General features: G+C 44.5%; 1 protein-coding gene across 9 annotated transcripts in view; it reads left to right on the top strand.

Annotated features, from left to right (window-relative positions):
- Nucleotides 1-18,190, top strand: part of TRAK1 (trafficking kinesin protein 1) — a 480,308-nt gene that overhangs the window by 337,852 nt on the left and 124,266 nt on the right. For all 9 annotated transcript variants that reach the window (XM_086941750.1, XM_086941749.1, XM_086941747.1 and 6 more), the window contains one exon: nt 13,610-13,718. In XM_086941750.1, the coding sequence (XP_086797876.1) occupies nt 13,610-13,718 (109 nt within the window). The remainder of the gene's footprint in view (nt 1-13,609; nt 13,719-18,190) is intronic.

The following is an 18,190-nucleotide window of genomic DNA, read 5'->3' as shown; positions in this document are numbered from 1 at the left end:
CGGTTTATAATTTGCTCGGGTTTCCTAGACTCATGGTTAAAGTAATTTATACAGAGTGACACCATGCGCTAGCGTGATAAAGATGAAACCATCATCTCCGTTATTACATATGCTTACATACATGTGATAGTTAAGTCGCATAAGACTAAAGAACTACCACAGTAGTCCTTTTCCGTTGTCGCACGTAATAATACGTTGAAGCAACCAGAAAGTCGCGCGAGATGTCTATGAACAAGGCGCGTAGCGGAAATGCTTAAATACATTCGTATAGGACGTATGCCTCTGCACTGACATCCTGGTGATTACGGAGTGGAAAAGGAGCAGGGAGGCCGAATATTGGACATAAGGTAAGCGTGAGAGAACACCTTTATGGAGGGTCGTTGTTCTTTAAAAAAATGCGCACAAGTAGATTTACGAAGCTGTGACCAGTTGCCCCTGCCGCTTTAGTATGTAAGCATATGTAATAACGGAGATGATGGTTTCATCTTTATCACGCTAGCGCATGGTGTCACTCTGTATAAATTACTTTAACCATGAGTCTAGGAAACCCGAGCAAATTATAAACCGTGCACAATTAGATTGCATGCAATACACCGATATTGTTTTAACGCTCTCAACGACAATACTGCGGGAACTAACTCTATAAAAAGAATACTGCAATATCTTACAATCAGCACAGATAAACGCCATGATAGGTTACCTAATAGCAAACGAGGTGCCTCATTCATGAGACACTACATGCCCCTTAAGGGAGTAACAATGTCGGATTCCGATAAACATGTCGAAACCAAAGGGGAATTGATAAAACCCTTCACAAAGATATGTTTCTTTCAGGGCGGTCAATTGGAGAAAAAAAAACCCAAACAGCACTTTTATAAAAGTAAGGAAGTTGAGACAATCCAGTCACGTGCTGCACTTCATGCTGGTCCTTTAAACCCATTGGTAAGTACTCTAGACCGATGGAGGAGAATGTTGCTGGCAACTCAGAAATTTGACATGATTGTTTTCAATTATTACATGAGAACTGATTGATACACCCCAATTTCTCCAACTCTTTAAAGGAAATCCAAAATAAAGTCCCTCATAACGGTGGCTCCTTTTTCCTCGTAAAGAAAACTTCATACCAAAATTGAGATAACATCACAAACTTTTACTATACCTACACGTACATTAATTCCACAGTAAATGATTAACTCGAATTTGATGTAAGGTATTTGTGGTTTCAGACACGAAGAGATGTCTTCATTATTCTCATTTACTCACTTATAATGATGTCCTGTGATGAATTAAGGACCCCTTCCTCACATTGAATACAGAGGAATACAACTCGAATGATTTACGAGTTTGTTTTTAAAGTAAGTTTTCCATAAGAAACCACTAGCTGTTCAAAAATAACGCTAGCGAGAATAATATTAAACTACCTTCATAGGTGCACTGTCACTTTAAGCATAACTCGTTTTGAAGTTCAAACTTCTTGAACTTCTAACATAGCTCAGGAAATCCAGCAACCACTATATTTTTGTGCCATACCACAACATGTTAAAGATTGTTTAAAAATGTGCTCCATTAATCAGTGTCCCTCAGTATAATGTATTGCTCTTGTGAGAAATGTGTCCCTTTGCCCAATTAGTAGAATGACTTTTATAAGTATTAGATAAACTGTAGAAAAAAGCAATGGGAATCGTGTAAAAGAGCGACAACACAGTTGTATTGTAAAGAAAATGTTGTGTTAATACGTTGTTTCTTTATTGCATAGAACCCTGTCCTGATGAAGGTGTCAACTTAGAAACCGAAACGCTGCGTCGACAACTTGTTTTTAACCATTAATTGTTGCTTTTAATTCCTTTTGTGTGTGTTTATTACATGTGCACAATTGAACCAATAAGAGGGTGCTTACACTGTTTTTTTTTAATATTGTATATTGTGGCACAGTAACTGATGCGTAACATTGTATATTTTTATAATAAATTGCTTTGTATTTTTACTAAAATTGTTTTCATATTCTTGGATACAATTTATCAAAGTGGGTCTATTTGGTAGGATTTCTTGAGCTATGGTGACATATAGTGGATGGTATCATCCCCTTTATTGAATTCCAACAGGGACTGTTCTGATACCTGTGCCCACACCACATCTTCAACAAAGCCAGCGCCCCCATCGCACCTCATCTCCGCTAGGCAGTCAACATCTACTTCGAGACCGCAACCTTTCTGGAGAACGGGAAGCACGCTGAGATCAACGCCTTGCTCAAGAGACCCAAGGGACCTCAAGAACTTCCGACCCATCTTCCTGCTCCGGTTCCCGGCGAAGGTCATCGACAAAACCATCAACAAACAGCTGACCCGCTACCTAGAAGCAAACAATATCCTGGACCCGTCCCAGTCCGGGTTCCGCAGCAACTACAGCAACGAAACCGCCCTCATCGTTGCCACCGATGACATCAGGGCCTGGCTGGATAACGGCGAGAACGCGGCCCTCATCCTCCTGGACCTATCAGCCACCTTCGACATGGTCTGCCACCGTACCCTACTCACACACCTCCATGATGCAGGAATCCAAGGCAAAGCACTGGACTGGACCACCTCCTTTTTCTCCGGCAGAACCCAGAGCGTCCGCCCCCCCCGTTTCCGGTCCGAAGCCTCCAAGATCATCTGTGGCATTCCCCAAGGATCATCCCTCAGCCCGACATTGTTCAACATCTACATGGCCCCACTTGCCCACGTCGCCACGACCTCAACATAATCTTCTACGCCACCGACACACAGCTGATCCTCTCCCTCACCAAGTACCCCCTCACCGCCAAAACCAACCTCCACGAAGGAATGAAAGCAGTCGCCCAATGGATGAAGAACAGTGTCTGAAGCTAAACTCAGACAAGATGGAGGTCCTCATACTCTGCTCCACCCCCTCAGCCTGGGAAGACTCCTGGTGGCCGACCGCCCTGGGAGCAGCACCGACACCCACAGACCACGCACACAACCAGGGGTTCATCCTTGACGCAACACTCTCCATGACCAAGCAAGTCAACTCCATCTCATCCTCCTACTTTAACACCGGCCGCAAGATCTTCAGGTGGATCCCCACTGACACAAGAAGAACTGTCACCCAGAACCTCGTCAGCAGCAGGCTGGACTACGGAAACACCCTCTACGTGGTAGCCCTGGCCAAACTGCTGAAACGACTGCAACGCATACAGAACTCCTCTGCCCGCTTGATCCTCGACATCCCTCGGCACAGCCACATCACACCCCACCTGAGAGACCTGCACTGGCTGCCCATCAACAAGAGAATCACTTTCAAGCTTCTCACCTACGCACACAAGGCACTCCACGATACCTTACTAGCATACCTCAACAGAGGACTCGCCTTCTACACCCGAACCGCCAGCTCCGCTGACCACGCCCTAGCTACCGTCCCTCGCATCTGAAGAGCGACCTCCGGTGGCAGATCATTCTCCTTCCTCACCGCCAAGACCTAGAACACCCTCCCCATCCTCCTACGGCAGACCCAAGACCTACTAACCTTCAGGAGGCTACTCAAGAGCTGGCTATTCAAGCAGTAGCAGCCCTCCCCCCAGCGCCTTGAGACCCTCACAGGTGAGTAGTGTGCTCTACAAATTTCCTGACTGATTGATTGATTGATACGATCTGCTAATAACGATCTGGGAGACGGACACCTGTGTCGTAGCTTCATGTAATCATTGCTTGTAATTATCAACATTTTGTCAATGATTTGCACTGCAGTTCAGTTTGGGAGCAATCGTTAAAAGATGCGAACTTCGATTCTGGTTTCTGCCGCCATCTGATTTGATTTTGGTATGCTTACTCTGGTATGATTATTCCTTTGACGTTCCTCGTGTAAATTCCCAATTCAGCTGACAGAGGGGTTACTGGAATCAGATTGTAATATTCAGAGCCTTTTACCACTGTTGTCCCGGGCCTTACCCTACTCTTGAACAGAAAACTGAGCACAGAGTACACCGACTCTCAGGATAATGAAATTAAACAATCCAAGACTTACGGAGGTAGAGTAGGGAAAATCTCTGAACTCAATGAACTGTGCAGTAGAAGTCAATAAAACAACGTCCAGACAGTGCTTTTACTTCTAAGAATAAGTACTTTAACTTGTCGCACACAACTTAATACGTAAAAAAATTCACTGGGCGGAATACCGATGTCCTATTCACTCACTGTAAGGGGTTAAACTAGCCACTGCACATTCAGGCTGCTTCCACAATGTATTGGATGAAAGGGAGTACAGTTATTTAAAAATTCATCCGGTTGCTTTGGGTATAGAAGTTGGTAAAGGGTGGCCTAATTTTTGGTTATGCCCCCCCAGCCATGAGCTTTGGGTTGAAGTGTCAACAGGAAAGCAGAGTGGTATTGGGAGCTCTCTGTTAGAGGAGACCCAAAACAAAGGCACAAAAAGGGAGTGGATTCCTCACCTAACCTCCAGATGACCTTTTGTGGGTCACAGTTGTTGGAAAGAATGAAGAAGGAAGCAACAGCTTTCCCTACACTTCATTCTGTCTTTTATCCTTTACAGCCTCAAGTCTGATCCATGTCAAAAGACTTCAGAAGTACTGAGGAGAAGCCCTGGAATTCACAGTACTACTTAAGACTCTCCTAATCCCTCCATCCTAGGTTGCACTCTAATGCATGAAATCAAAATGATGGCCATTGTAACACAGCCACATGAAAAAGAAAAGCTCCAGACACAGCCTTCTGCACGCTTACATGATTGTTTCTCAGTTTTAGTCTCCGCACACAGAACATAGAGCACTTGCTATGATATATGTATGTGTTGATGGATTAACCCATACTTGCTAACCATCCTTCATAAGCTATAGGCATATGTTGGGACATTTCTTATGTTTCTAGCTAGTTTCTTTAGTGTACTGGATGTTAATAACTTGCCTATTCCAGGTGCAGTGCAGAGCATTTTGATTGAGTGTACTATCTTATTAACATGCTGAAATCTAAGAGCCTTTGATATGGTGGGCAAGCATGTTAGTTAGCTAAATTCTTTTATTGACACCTGGCAGTTGATTTTGGAGACAGTGGTCCTCAAAGGCGTGCTCTTGATCCATTTTCAGGTGTTTTCATGATAGTTTTACAAAGAACTACTCGCTTGTGGATGTTAATTCAACTTCTACTTTTATCCCAGAATTCTCATTATAGCTACATATGTTGTGATTCTGTTAGTTCATCAACTTTTCAGTTAGATGGCAGGTCTCTAGGAGAGCTCTGTACCTTTGGTATATAGAAAGACGCAAATGAAAATGAAAAATCTTTGATCATGTCTCAGTCTTTTGCCTAACCGCTTTAAAAGACATTTACTTAGCATAACCGGCTGAAAACACAAGACAAAAATTTCTATTTACTCAAGTAGTAAGTAGAGAAAGCTGCTCTGTCTTCAAACAACGGATGACTTGCAGCCTTAATGTTTTTATCTGCTGAGGGCTATTACAATAGACTAAAGAGACTCGAGCTATTATTTGCTATTGACCAACTCTTCACAACTGTGTGGTCATTCCGCAACGTATGTAAAGTTTGTGATACTTTTCTTACTTCCATGAATTCTTTTATTTTATTCCAGGGCTGTCATAGTGAATGCAGATAGAGACTATGAATTCATATCATGCACACACTTCTCCATATCTTTATCAGGTTCACAGACTTACGGTTTCATTTTCTTTGCATTGTTTATAAACGTCTGAACTCTTAGACTCTATTATGCATTTTGTGTTATCTTTATAGTCCTTCTTGAGCCTTGCATTGTACTTCTTTTTCTTCTGTTTGTCTCTATCCACCCTGTACATCTTCATATTCTTATTTATCTGCTATATTGACTCCCCTTTTGTGGAACAAGCTCTTATTCATAGTGGGCTGGATAAGAATTTAAGGAAGATTGTGGCTGACATAGGGCTTCAGGAAGCCTGGAAAAAATCGGACTCACCCCTGCTCCAAAAAGACACAATAATCGATATTATTGGGAATGGGTCACGCAACACAATTCCATCAGACCTGACCAGGGGAGACTTACTACAGAATTCGTATTGCACAAACAGGTCAGATTCTTGGAACCTTACCATGACCTTATCAAGGCCCCCCAGGATAGGAAACTCTTCATCCAAATCAGGTTTGGTACTCTCCCTGTGAATGAGGTATCCGCTAAGTGGCACGTTATTGATCCACGCCCAAGTAACAGTCTAGCTTGCAAGGCACCTGTGGAGTTGTGGCTCACGTGCGGTTTGCATGCCCAGCTTATGCTCGACCAAGATCAAAATTGATAAAACAAATCTGCTAGCAAATGGGCATACAGTATTACCGGGAGGCCTTGCGTATCCTCAAATCTGATACTAGACCTCTGTTTGTTTGCACAGTTGGTAAATTCCTTGGCCACATGTGGGGCACTTGGTAAAATCACTTGAGAGAAGAGGTACAGAACTTAACGGGTTGGTCTCTAGCATCTAACTGGTCCCGGTATTGAGCACTACCGCCTATGGAAATATGCCCACCAGTAGAGGTGTTGTACAAGCACTTTATTTGCACAAAGTAAATGTGTTTTTTAAATGAACTGTTTTTACTCCTATTAGGGTAGGCGTACATTTTGAACGCGTGCATGCTGGTCTAAATCTTAAGTTCCAGTTGGTTTTAACATTAGCAGAGAGTCTCTTGTGTGGAAACTGTACAATAGATTGTGCTCTGATAACCACTCAGCTGCTTTCACACTGCAAAGCCGCTGTCTCTGTACAAAGACAAATTTGTGTATATTTTATGGCATGTTTCTTATAGGCTGTTTATATTGTATATCTTTTTATCAAATTATATGTCTGTTTTGCTATTTGCTTTTATGACACGAGTTGTCGAAATAAAGCTTATAAGCTTATATACACAGTTAAAATTATTCCTGCTATATCAACTTTTAAGAAACTGATATAAGAATGTATTTTGATTTCAAGTACTCCAACTTGATCATTTGTGCTTTTTTGTTGTTCTTGTGAATTTCATGGATGTCCACTGGATTTTATACAGGGGTTTTGGTCAAAAGAATACAGTAAAGAAAGAGATAATCAGGTCCCCAACTCAGTCTCAAGCCTTTTGAGATGTGCATTTAACAAATATGCCATCATGTTGCATTCTGCATTTTATACAACAAGATACTTTCATCTTGTCTGTACTATGATCAAGCTGGGTATCTGTTAAAATTGTATGCCTGGTTGGCAGAGGTATGCACCTAGGCAAGACAGTAACCACCACTCTAGTTAGAGTAACCTTGATAGACAATAAAATAACCTGTACTCTCCCTCTGGTAGCTTGGCACAGAGCAGTCAGGTTGATTTACTAAGGCAATGTGTAAAGTACTTGGGCAACACACACACACACACACACACACACACACACACACATACTGACACAACACATAAATCACAAAAAGATTCTACACAGGTTTAGAATAATAAGAATATTTATCTGAGGAAAATAAGACCAAATTGACAGAATTCCTATCAGCAGAAATTGCAATATGAATTTTTAAAAATTAAATCAAAATAGTGCTTAGGAATCACTAGTGTTCAAAAGGTTACTTGAGGTCACGAGGGACCGGTGCAAATGCAGAGTTCCGGCTGACCACGATGGAGGCAAGGCCGGCTCCAGGATCCACTCCGGGCCTGCTGAGAAAATATCTTGAATGGAGCAAACCGTCAACGCTGAGGGCTTGATGCATCAATCTTTTTCTCGCAGTCGCTTCGCTGTAGTGAAGGCAATGCCTTGTCGGCCTCCACAGGCTGTAGAACCCCTGTTGCCTAAAACCTTTGTCAGTGTCAAAGGGCGATGCGTCGGTTTAGATGGGCGCAGTGGTGACAATGCAATGGTTTGAAGAAAGCAGAGGCAGAACCCACTTCTGAGGCCCAGAACTTGGAGAGGACACCTCAGGCAAAGGCATAACTCACAGACAGTAGAGTCCAGCATCACCAGCAGACTAATAGGAAGTATTTTGTATCCCTGAGACTTCAGAAAAATAGGAGACTGCCTGAGCCCGGAGATGACTTGGAAGGAAGGTAGAGCCCTTCCAGCAGAGTCAGCGAGCAGCAGGCAGCAGGGCAACAAGCCCAAAAACAGTCCTTCCAGAAAATAAGTCCAGTTGAGTCCTGAAAGGAGCACAGCCATCCTGAAGTGTCTGATTTTAGGGGGTCGGAGACTGAGTACTTATACCCAAAAGTACCCTGATGTAGGAGGTGACTTGAGATGAAATCTCTGAAGTACACAAGGATCCCTTTCAACCCAGTCCTGTCTGCAGGCTAACCCTAGGGAGTAAACCAATGCTTTGTGTGGGAACAGGACACAACCTATTCAGATGTGTGAGCTACCTCTCCCCCTTCCTGCCCAAGAAAACCCATCAGAATGCAGATGGGTGCTCAGACTGTATATGAGCCTCACCTTCCTGTGTTTGTGTCTCTTATAAGGGAATGCTCAAAGTGTATCTGTCACCCAACCCAGACGTGTATTGAAGACAGGCTGCAAGCACACAGAGTTATAAGCACAGAGGAATGTCCACTTTATAAAAATCCAACTGAACCGATAAAGATGATGTATCATTACCATTCCAAACATATAAAAAAGCTACTCCTCTCTGATCGGGAATTACATCTTTAAAGTGTATTGAGGAATTCCAAATGTTAGCCTATGAGTGGAGTAGGCCTCACAGTAGTAAAAACAAAATAGGCTGTTTGTCACTACCAGGACATACAAAACATATATGCACATGTTCTACCTTTTACTTACATAGTGCCCTGCCCATACGGCTACCTACCGCCTACCTTAGAGGTGATGTATATGTAATAAAAAAGGGAGTTTTAAGCTTGGCAAGCAGTTTTAAATGCCAAGTCGAAGTTGCAGTAAACTGCACACACGGGGCCCTGCAGTGGCAGGCCTGAGACAGGTTTGAAAGGCTACTTCTATGGGCGGCACAATCAGTGATGTAGACCCACTATTAGCATTTAATTTACAGTCCCTGGGTATATGGTATTCCACATTACAAGGGACTTGCAAGTAAATTAAATATGCCAAACAGGTGTAAACCAATTATAACATGGTTAGAGAAGAGAGCACATGCACTTTAGCACTGGTAAGCAGTGGTAAAGTGCCCTGCGTCATATAGCCAACAAATAGGTCAGAAAAAGAGGCGGAGGTGACCCTTAAGAGAGGAACATTATCCAACAGTATCATGAAGGTAAATGTATTGTCTCGTTCAATACTGATCCTTTCTTTGTCAGTCCTATCTCATGTGTGCATTGATTCATGCAAAACCCACAAGTCCGCATAAGCAAGGAATCACACTTCTTATTAGTCAGGATGAATTCGACATCTCTTCATAACAGAATATTGCTTAGAGACAAGTTAATCCAAGCAGGTAAGCATAGTTCCTCTAAAGTATTTTATACCCTTCACCAGTTACAAATCTCTATAAGAGGTACAATTATAGCCTTAAGTGTATTCCAACCCCTTCACTGAACCTGATAAGTGTACGCCTCTTTCCAAGCAAAACACTCTTCTTGTTGTAGGACCTGCCCGCACGGACAGTGTACTACTGTAACCCAGGTTTGAAATAAGTTAACATTACCATGTCTGTGTCAGATTTGTTACAAATGCATGTTTTCGAACTCTTATCATGGACTGAGTGTCTGAAAAACAGATGTGGATAATAGTATCTCTAATTTAACGTCAGATCACCGTTGCTTCAGGGGAGTGAAACTCCCTGTTTTCCGTAGTGCTAAACCTAAGAAAATAATAAAACTCATCAATTGGTTGTATGACTCTTGCACCATGTGGGGAGCTTGTGGGGGCCCTGGGGCTCTCCTAGAGGCCCCCAACCTGTTGGTCCCCTTGGTGGGCATTGGCCCACCCACCTATAACTTAGAGAGGCCCCAGGGGATGGAGTCCCTGGGGCACAAGAAAACTCTGGGAGGAGGAACGCACACCCCTCCTCCCCTTCTTAATAAAAATGGCCCTAGGGAATGGGGTCCTTGGGCCTCGAGAAGGGGTACACGCATCCCCCTTTTAAATAGAATACGGCCAAGGGGGATTGGTCCCCGAGGTCTAATTAGGCTCAGGGGGCGTGTGCTCCCTCCCCTTAGTATTTGTTGCTTGGTGGGTGTTCCGGATGGGCACCCACCTATAATTTAGAGAGGGACCACAATAGGCTTGGACAGGGGGCATTGTGCCACCTCCCCTTTTTAATGGAATTTTGCCATGGGATCTGGGATCCCAGGCACCAATTAAGGCTTGGGGGAGGGGACTGCATACCCCTCTCACCTCAACATATATGTTTTGGCCCTAGGTATATTATGTTATCTGCATTTGTAGAGCGCTCAATTACCCATAGGTGTCCTGGCGCTTAGTACTGGCCTACCTGGAAAGCTAAATAGAATAGTAATGTGAGAAGAGCCAGGTTTTCAGGCCCTTCCTGAAGATGAGGAGACTTGGAGCGGTTTTAAGGAAGAGGAAGAGCTCATTCCATGCCTTGGCAGAACAATGAATAAAACTCCTGCCTCCCCAGCTTAACTTTTTTGCCATTGTGACGTGCATTTGTTTAGCACTGGATGAACGTAGCATTCTGCCCAGGGTGTACCAGTGAAATTTCTGCCTAAGAAACTTTGGTCCAATTCCATTGATGGCTTTAAATACTATACAGAGAGCCTTAAACCGGGCTCTCTGTTTTATAGGAAGCGAGTGTAGCTTCCTAAGCTCTCCTCTAACAGAAACAAATTTGGGTGTGCCGGACAGTAGCCTAGCTGCTGCGTTTTGGACTATCTGTAGCCTATTTAGATGTTGTTTTTGTATATTCAAGTATAGGCTGTTACAGTAGTCCAAACGCAATGTTATAAGGGCCATGACCACTGTCCTCAGGTTACTCTTGTTAGGAAGATCTTAATTTTCCTTATGATTCCTAAAATCATAAAGCAGGAAGAAGAGACCAAGCTCACTTGATCGCCCATGGCAAGTTTATTATACATAAGAACCCCCGATTTTTGGCTTTCTTGGTGGGTGTGGGGCGGAGGCCCAGATCATCTGGCCACCATTGCGGTGCCCAGACCAAGGGGTTGTTCCCGAACTTCAAAACCTCCGCCTTATTTGAGTTAAGCTTAAGACAGTTGGAGGACATCCACCCGGATATGGCACTCATACACTTATAGAACCGATCTCTAGTCTCCTTCTCACCTCCCTTCTTCAACGACAACACAATTTGTGTGTCGTCTGCATAGGAGGTGAGCTGGAAACCAAATGATCTAATCACTCCTGCTACTGGTGCCACATATATGTTAAAGAGCACAGGGCTCAATGAAGATCCCTGTGGCACCCCACAGGGAAGTGTAAAAGGTTTGGATGAATTGTCGTCCAATTCTACGGTTGAAGAAGTTTCTATGCTGAGCCTTCGACCCCTATTTCAGTCAATCGGTCCATCAGTAACCTGTGATGGACCGTGTCGAAGGCTACAGACAGGTCCAATAAAATCAGAACATCACTACCTCCTCCATCTACAGCCTCCCTGATTTCTTCTGTAGATTTCAACAGAGCCAACTCTGTGCTGTGCTCCGCTCTGAACCCATATTGAGAGTGGTCTAGGGAGCCATTATGCAGGAGAAACTCGCTGATTTGGGTATTCATCACCTTCTCCAGAATCTTAGCAGGGAGAGACAGCCGCGAGATGGGCCTATAATTGTTGGTATCTTTCGGGTCCAGGTTCTGTTTCTTCAGGAGTGGAAGCACGGGGGCCTGTTTCCACATTTTGGGAAATACACCGGATTTAAGGACCATGTTTAACAAGAGGGTCAAGGCATTTCCTATCAGTTCAGGCATTTGTTTAGTGATCCAGGCGGGGCATGGATCATTGGGAACTCCTGAGCGTATTGAGGTTAGAACTTTAACTGTCTCTAATACCTCCACTGGTGAAAAATTATCAAATACTGGCAAAGAATCACCGCTCACCAACTTATTCACATTAGGATCCAAATGAGTCCGTTTATTCGCTTTAGAAAAAGACAAGAATATGACCTCAACTTTGCTCTTAAAGAAATCAGCAATTTCGTTCCAAAATGAGAGATTGCTGTGGCATCTAGACGCAGTTGGAATGGATAATTTATTAATGGTGTTGAACAGTTCCTTCTAATTACATTTTGCTAATGTAATCTGTGACGAAAAGAACTGCCTCTTGGCCTGTAGTAACATACATTTGTAACTTGCAATACAGAGTCTATATCTTTCTTTATCCATAACGTCATAATTTTTATGCCATGCCCTTTCCAACAATGTACACTCCAGTTTTTTCATTCTAAGATCTTCCGAGTACCAGGGGGCTGATGGAGAAGCTCGATTGGGGGTCCACTGTTTCTTGGGAACTAATATGTTACAGGATAAGGCTAGCCATTGATTGTAAATGGCAGCCGCGGTGTCTACTTCAGCGGGGAGGGATGGCATCGAGCTGCTAAGAAAGCTTTCCATCTGACTGATGCCCAATTTACCCCAGGCTCTGGACATAATCTCCTTTGAGGATTTGGATTTAACCAGATGATTCCTCCCGCTTTTGAGTTCAAACTGAATAGCACAGTGGTCCGACCAAGAGAGAGGAAGAACTGAGATACAGTCAATCTCAGAATTATTAGAATAAATACCATCAAGAACATGCCCCTTATCATGCGTGGGAGTATTCACCAATTGTTCTAGTCCTCCCAACGCCATGATCTGATCGAGCTGATGGGTATCAGGATCTATATGATTTCCTAGGTCAAAGTTAAAATCCCCCATCACAGTATAGGACTCTAGACATAACCCTTCCTGGGGTATGAAGTCCCTGGTGCCCGAAGGCCAGACCTCTAATACGCACAGCTAACCTGTGTGCGGCGTGGGTTTGGCAGCTAGCAGGCGTTTGGCTGCCTCCAGATGGGTTTCCGATAGGCAACCCATTGCTGTGCACAGCCATGTGCACTGCATGGGGTTTGCTGCGTGCGGCAGTTTGGAAGCTGGGCCTCACATTCTGGCCAAGCACTGTTGTCATCAATAATTTAATTGCAAATGCTGTAGTGATATATATCTATGATGTCATAGAAATGTCATGAGTGATGCAACATGTTGGGTTTTTAACAGTGCATGGCGAGGGAGCGAGTTATAGTTACCTTAGGGCATGAGTTATAGTTACATAAGGTAACTGTATGTATAACTGGTGAATTATTTTTTGTTAAAAAACGTTACGGTGTTGCTGAACACATCTCCTAGCTTTAACCTTTCTTTAAACCTGTTATTTTAAGTGAATATATAGATACATACATAGGTTATCAATTCGATTGAACTTCTGAAAGAATACAGCATGAAAGGATTTTAGCATTTATTTCATGGATGCGCAACAGTTGTTTTGTGAGCAGCTGTTTTTTTGCTTTTGTGTTTTACAGTCTGAATTTACAACAAAAGTTAAAAGGATACCGTTATTTCAGGAAATAAGAGCATTTTTAAAATACCTGTACAGTTCCCAGTTTTTTAAAGTTGTAATCTCTAGCTCCTGAAAAGAAATGATCTAAGAGCACATGAATACATGCACATGTTTGTTTTACCAGGTTAAAGAGGAATGAATCTGCAGTTTCCGTCCAAAACTATTTTCATTTTGATTCTCTTCAGAAGAAACTCAAAGACCTTGAAGATGAGAACATCGTCCTGCGGTCAGAGGTAACAACCTTTCTCTCTAGTCATGTTCAGTTCGCTGCATTTTACAGACAGGCCAGACCTTTCCCCGTCGTGCCTTCGCCAATACTGTTTGTATTATGGCAACTAAAAAAAATGGAAAAGATATTATCTCTAACAGTTTTCAATACAAGTATATCGTTACCATAAACATCTGCAGGCAACCCAGTCTTGAAACCTATTCGGCCAGATGTACTAAACGTGTTTATGGTCACAGACCGCTTAAGTCGCTGTTTACGACCATATTATTATTTTGTTTTACTATGTACTAAGGCCATTTTAAGAGTCGGTGAATTTTTACTCACTCTTAAAATATCTTTGTGACTCTATACTGAAACGCTATCTGGAAGGGGCGTGTTGTAGAAGTCCCTTCCAAAATAGTGATTTGGTATGAGATGTATCGGTGTTTTGTGACCCAAATCCGATCTTACAACATTTCAATATTTCTGACTCTGAGTTGGGCTAATAATGCCTTCGCAAAAATAATGATCAATAATTGCAACTTTATTTTTACAATCAGTAATTAGTACATGGGGCCCTTTATTCTTTGGGGCCCTGTTGGTTTAGCATATAGCTGTCCCTAGGAACTTGTATGGATAATTAGAGCTGGTCATTGTTCTCACTACTAGGAAATAAAGCATCCTTGTCATGAGAGCCCGAAGCAATGGTCATTTCTTCAATCTACGGAGCCTCCTGGTACATAAGGAGTCATTGAAGCATCCAGGGGGCAGAGGACCAATTGATTCCATGTATTTTAGAAAGACGCAGTTCGCTGATATTGCATGTTTTTGGCCAGATGTACTATTTACTATGATTCCTATCTGAAAGAGACACGTTAGTGATAGATTCCTTACCTTAAAATATCCCCAGGTGTCAGACTGGATCCGGAAAGCTTTGCTAGCAGTACAGCTGCAAGGTAGTAGGTGGCGTCGTGCGGCTCCGCGTCCGTGGAGGGTAAGAACGCGGCTAAGTTCGCCATTCGTTGTGGCTTGGACACTGCAGACCCCCTCAGAGGAGCAATTTCCACGACTGTGGTGCTTCGTCTGGTTGAGATCTACCGGGTTCTCCCCGGACGTCCAGAGCTCGCTCATGTACATGCCCTTTGATGGCACTCGCCTGTTTGGTGATTAGGCCGACAGTGCACTGGAGCGTTTTAAGGACTCTCGACCTACAGCCAAGTCCTTGGGCCTTTCCACCATTTCTACTTTTCATTCCATTCCTTTCATGGCCATGGAAGGGGTGCCCCTGCCCGCTCGTTCAGTCAAAAGCCTGCGCAGAGTCAAACTCGCCGTGGGCGTGGAGGCCGCCGTGGCGGCTCCGGGGGCCAGCGTGATGGTCAGTTCACTTACGCCTGTGACGTCTGCCTCAAAACCTACCTAGTCTGAGCTTTGGGTCGCACCCCACGCCAGTGGGTGGCAGGATTCGGCCTCACCTTCCTCATTGGCGTTCTGTCTCTTCCGACAAGCGGGTGCTGCAACTCATACGGAGGGGCTACTCCATCCCCTTCGAGTCTACCCCCCTTCGGCAATGCCACTACAGTCCCACCGCATGTCGGAAGATCACTTCACACTTCTCCAGCTGGAAGTCATGGCCCTCTTGGTCAAGGGGGCCATCGAGGGCATTCCTGAGCCAGAAGTAGGACATGGTTGTTATTCCCACTACTTTCTAGTCCCCAAGAAGGACAAAGGGGGCTTGCGCCCCATCTCAGACCTCAGGAACGTCAATCGCTTCTTCCGGAAGGAGAAGTTCAAGATGTTGACTCTGGCCCAGGTTTTGGCTGCCCTCGACCCTGGAGACTGGATGGTAGCGTTGGACTTGCAGGACGCATATTTTCACATCCCCGTCCTGCCGACCCACGGACATTACCTGCTTTTCACTGTAGGCCAGGAGCATTTTCAGTTTGCCGTGCTCCCTTTCGGCCTTACCAGTGCCCCTCGGGTGTTCACGAAAGTGATGGCGGTGGTCGCAGTTCACCTACACCGGTAAGGGGTGTCAGTCTTCCCCTACCTGGATGAGTGGTTGTTGAAGACGGGCTCACCCCAGGCAGTTGTCACCCACCTTCAGACTACGGCCGACCTGCATTTGCTTGGGTTCTCCATCAACGTGCGGAAGTCGCACCTGAGTCCCTCTCAGAAGCTCCCCTTCATCGGAGCGGTTCTGGATTCGACTCTGTTTCGAGTTTATCCTCCCGAGCAGTGAGTCCGGGATATTCAGGCTATGATTCCAATCTTTCAGCCTCTATCCCTAGTTTCAGTCAGAATGACCCTCCGGCTCCTGGGCCTGATGGCCTCCTGCTAGTGCAACATGCCAGGTGGACTATGCGGGCTCTGCAGTGGGAACTGAAGTTCCAGTGGGCACAGCATTGTAGTGTAGTTCCTATATTCCAAATAGGCTCTGCGCATTGGAATAATATATTCAGCAGTGTAGACGTAGGACTGAGGTCGACTAGGTCTCTACTGACTATATTAGACTTAAGGTTTGCCAGCTAGCTCAGAGGTCACTAGAAACTTTCTCGAATAAACGAGGAGGAGTTTAACCTCCCTGGATAGACAAGAAGGGATTAGCTTCTGACAACCATATAACATGACAACTTTGCTCTCTCAGAATAAGAGTGTATCTCTAGAGTCGTGTGAAAACAATAGACAGCTATTTCACTCAGTCAATATGTGCGTACTTAGTTTCACCAGAGTGCAGAGGAAAGAGAGACGGGCGTTTTCAATAAAAAGGTGTAATTTATTGAGCAGTCTTCTTTCTCATGCAAGAGAAATGAATTGCCATAATTGCAATACTTAATGTAAAGTCAAGTGCGTACAGTAAAAGGAGAATTATGAAATAATACTGTAAAAGCATTGATATCGTTTCTTAGCCATAAGATACTTTAAAATGGATAAAATATATACATACATATATACATTGACTCAACTGGTGCTTCTAAATACGCCTACCCCGGTGTACCTGACCTAAGCCTAATACGTGGGAAGGAGTAAGTAAGTAGCAGATTAAGTTAAGTTGGTTTTGCCAAGAATCTGATTCAAGAATTCTCTTCAAGGGTTTAGTCCGCTCCGTCCCTGGGTAATAGAATGCAGGAGGTCTGGTATCTGTCTTTCAGGACTCAATATCCCAGCAGCCCGCGAAGGCGGCTGAGAACACCGGAGCTGGATTTCTCGGCAGGAGAAAAGACAGCGTCTCTCTCAGTGCGTCAAAAGAGGAGCGGCAGCGTCCGTGGGCTCTCGCATCAGCTGGGCTCTCGGGCAAGTAGTTAGCTGCTCGGCTCCAAAACCACCACCGTGTGTTTGCTTAAGGCAACGTTGGTATATTTATACCTGAAAGGTGCCGGGTTTGACGTAAGGTTGGACATAAGACGTCAATAAAGATGTCACTAAGAACTGGCCGTTCTTACAGTGCTTCACAGGAGTTCTAGGACGAAATCAAAACAAAAGCAAGTGGGGATTTCCCAGGTTGCTGGAGGTTTGGTTTGTTAAGAGAACTCGTTGTGCTTTCTAGGAGACCGGGGAAGTAGCCTTGCTTAATGTGACTGCATGGGCTACAACTAGATATGGATATGATTCCTATGCCATTATAGGGATATTATTGATTATAACCGTACAAGGGCATAAAATAGAAATATCGATCTAGGTTCCTAGATAAAAACACAATAGCATCAGGGCAACCTGTCCAATCATGTCCTGATCGCGAAGGGCACTTCATGACAATTGCAGTGGTGGCTTACGAATCGCGATTCGGTCAATGGCAGATCCCTCTCCTTTCCCCAACTGGAGCACACAGTGATGACGGAAGCGTTCCCTCCTGGGATGGGGCAGCCACTTGGGAGAGGTGGAGATCAGAGGCCTTTGGTCTCCGGCGGAGTCCCAGCTCCATATCAATCTTTTGGAGCTTCGGGCGATCCGACTTGCACTGAAGGCATTTCTTCCCTCTGTCCAGGGAGGTGTTGTGCAGGTGTTCCTGGACAACACCACCACCATGTGGTATTGCAACAAACAGGGTGAGGTGGGGTCGTGGACCCTATGTCAGGAGGCTCTGCACCTCTGGACATGTCTGGAACATCAAGGCATTACCTTGGTGGTTCAACACCTGGCAGGTTCTCTGAACTCCAGGGCGGACAAACTCAGCCTTCAGTGCATGATGGATCACGAATGGCATCTGAACTCGGACGTGGCGCAAAGACTCTTTCTGCAGTGGGGAGAGCCTTGGTTAGATCTATTCGCCACCGAAGAGAACACGCAATGTCATCAGTTCTGCGCATTGGAATTTCCAAGGCAGCACTCGCTCAGCAACACTTTTTGTCGATAGTGGAGCTGTGGTCTGTTGTACAGCTTTCCGCCCATACCACTTCTGCCCAGAGTGCTGAAGAAGATTCGGCGCGACCGAGCTGAAGTTATCCTTGTGTCTCCAGATTTTGGACAAATATCCTGGTATCCCGAGCTACTCAACATGGC

This window comes from Lissotriton vulgaris, chromosome 10, assembly GCF_964263255.1.
Source record: "Lissotriton vulgaris chromosome 10, aLisVul1.2, whole genome shotgun sequence".
Lineage (NCBI taxonomy): Eukaryota > Metazoa > Chordata > Amphibia > Caudata > Salamandridae > Lissotriton > Lissotriton vulgaris.
The sequence above is the reverse complement of the archived record's forward strand: the minus strand, read 5'-3'. Positions and strand labels throughout refer to the sequence as shown.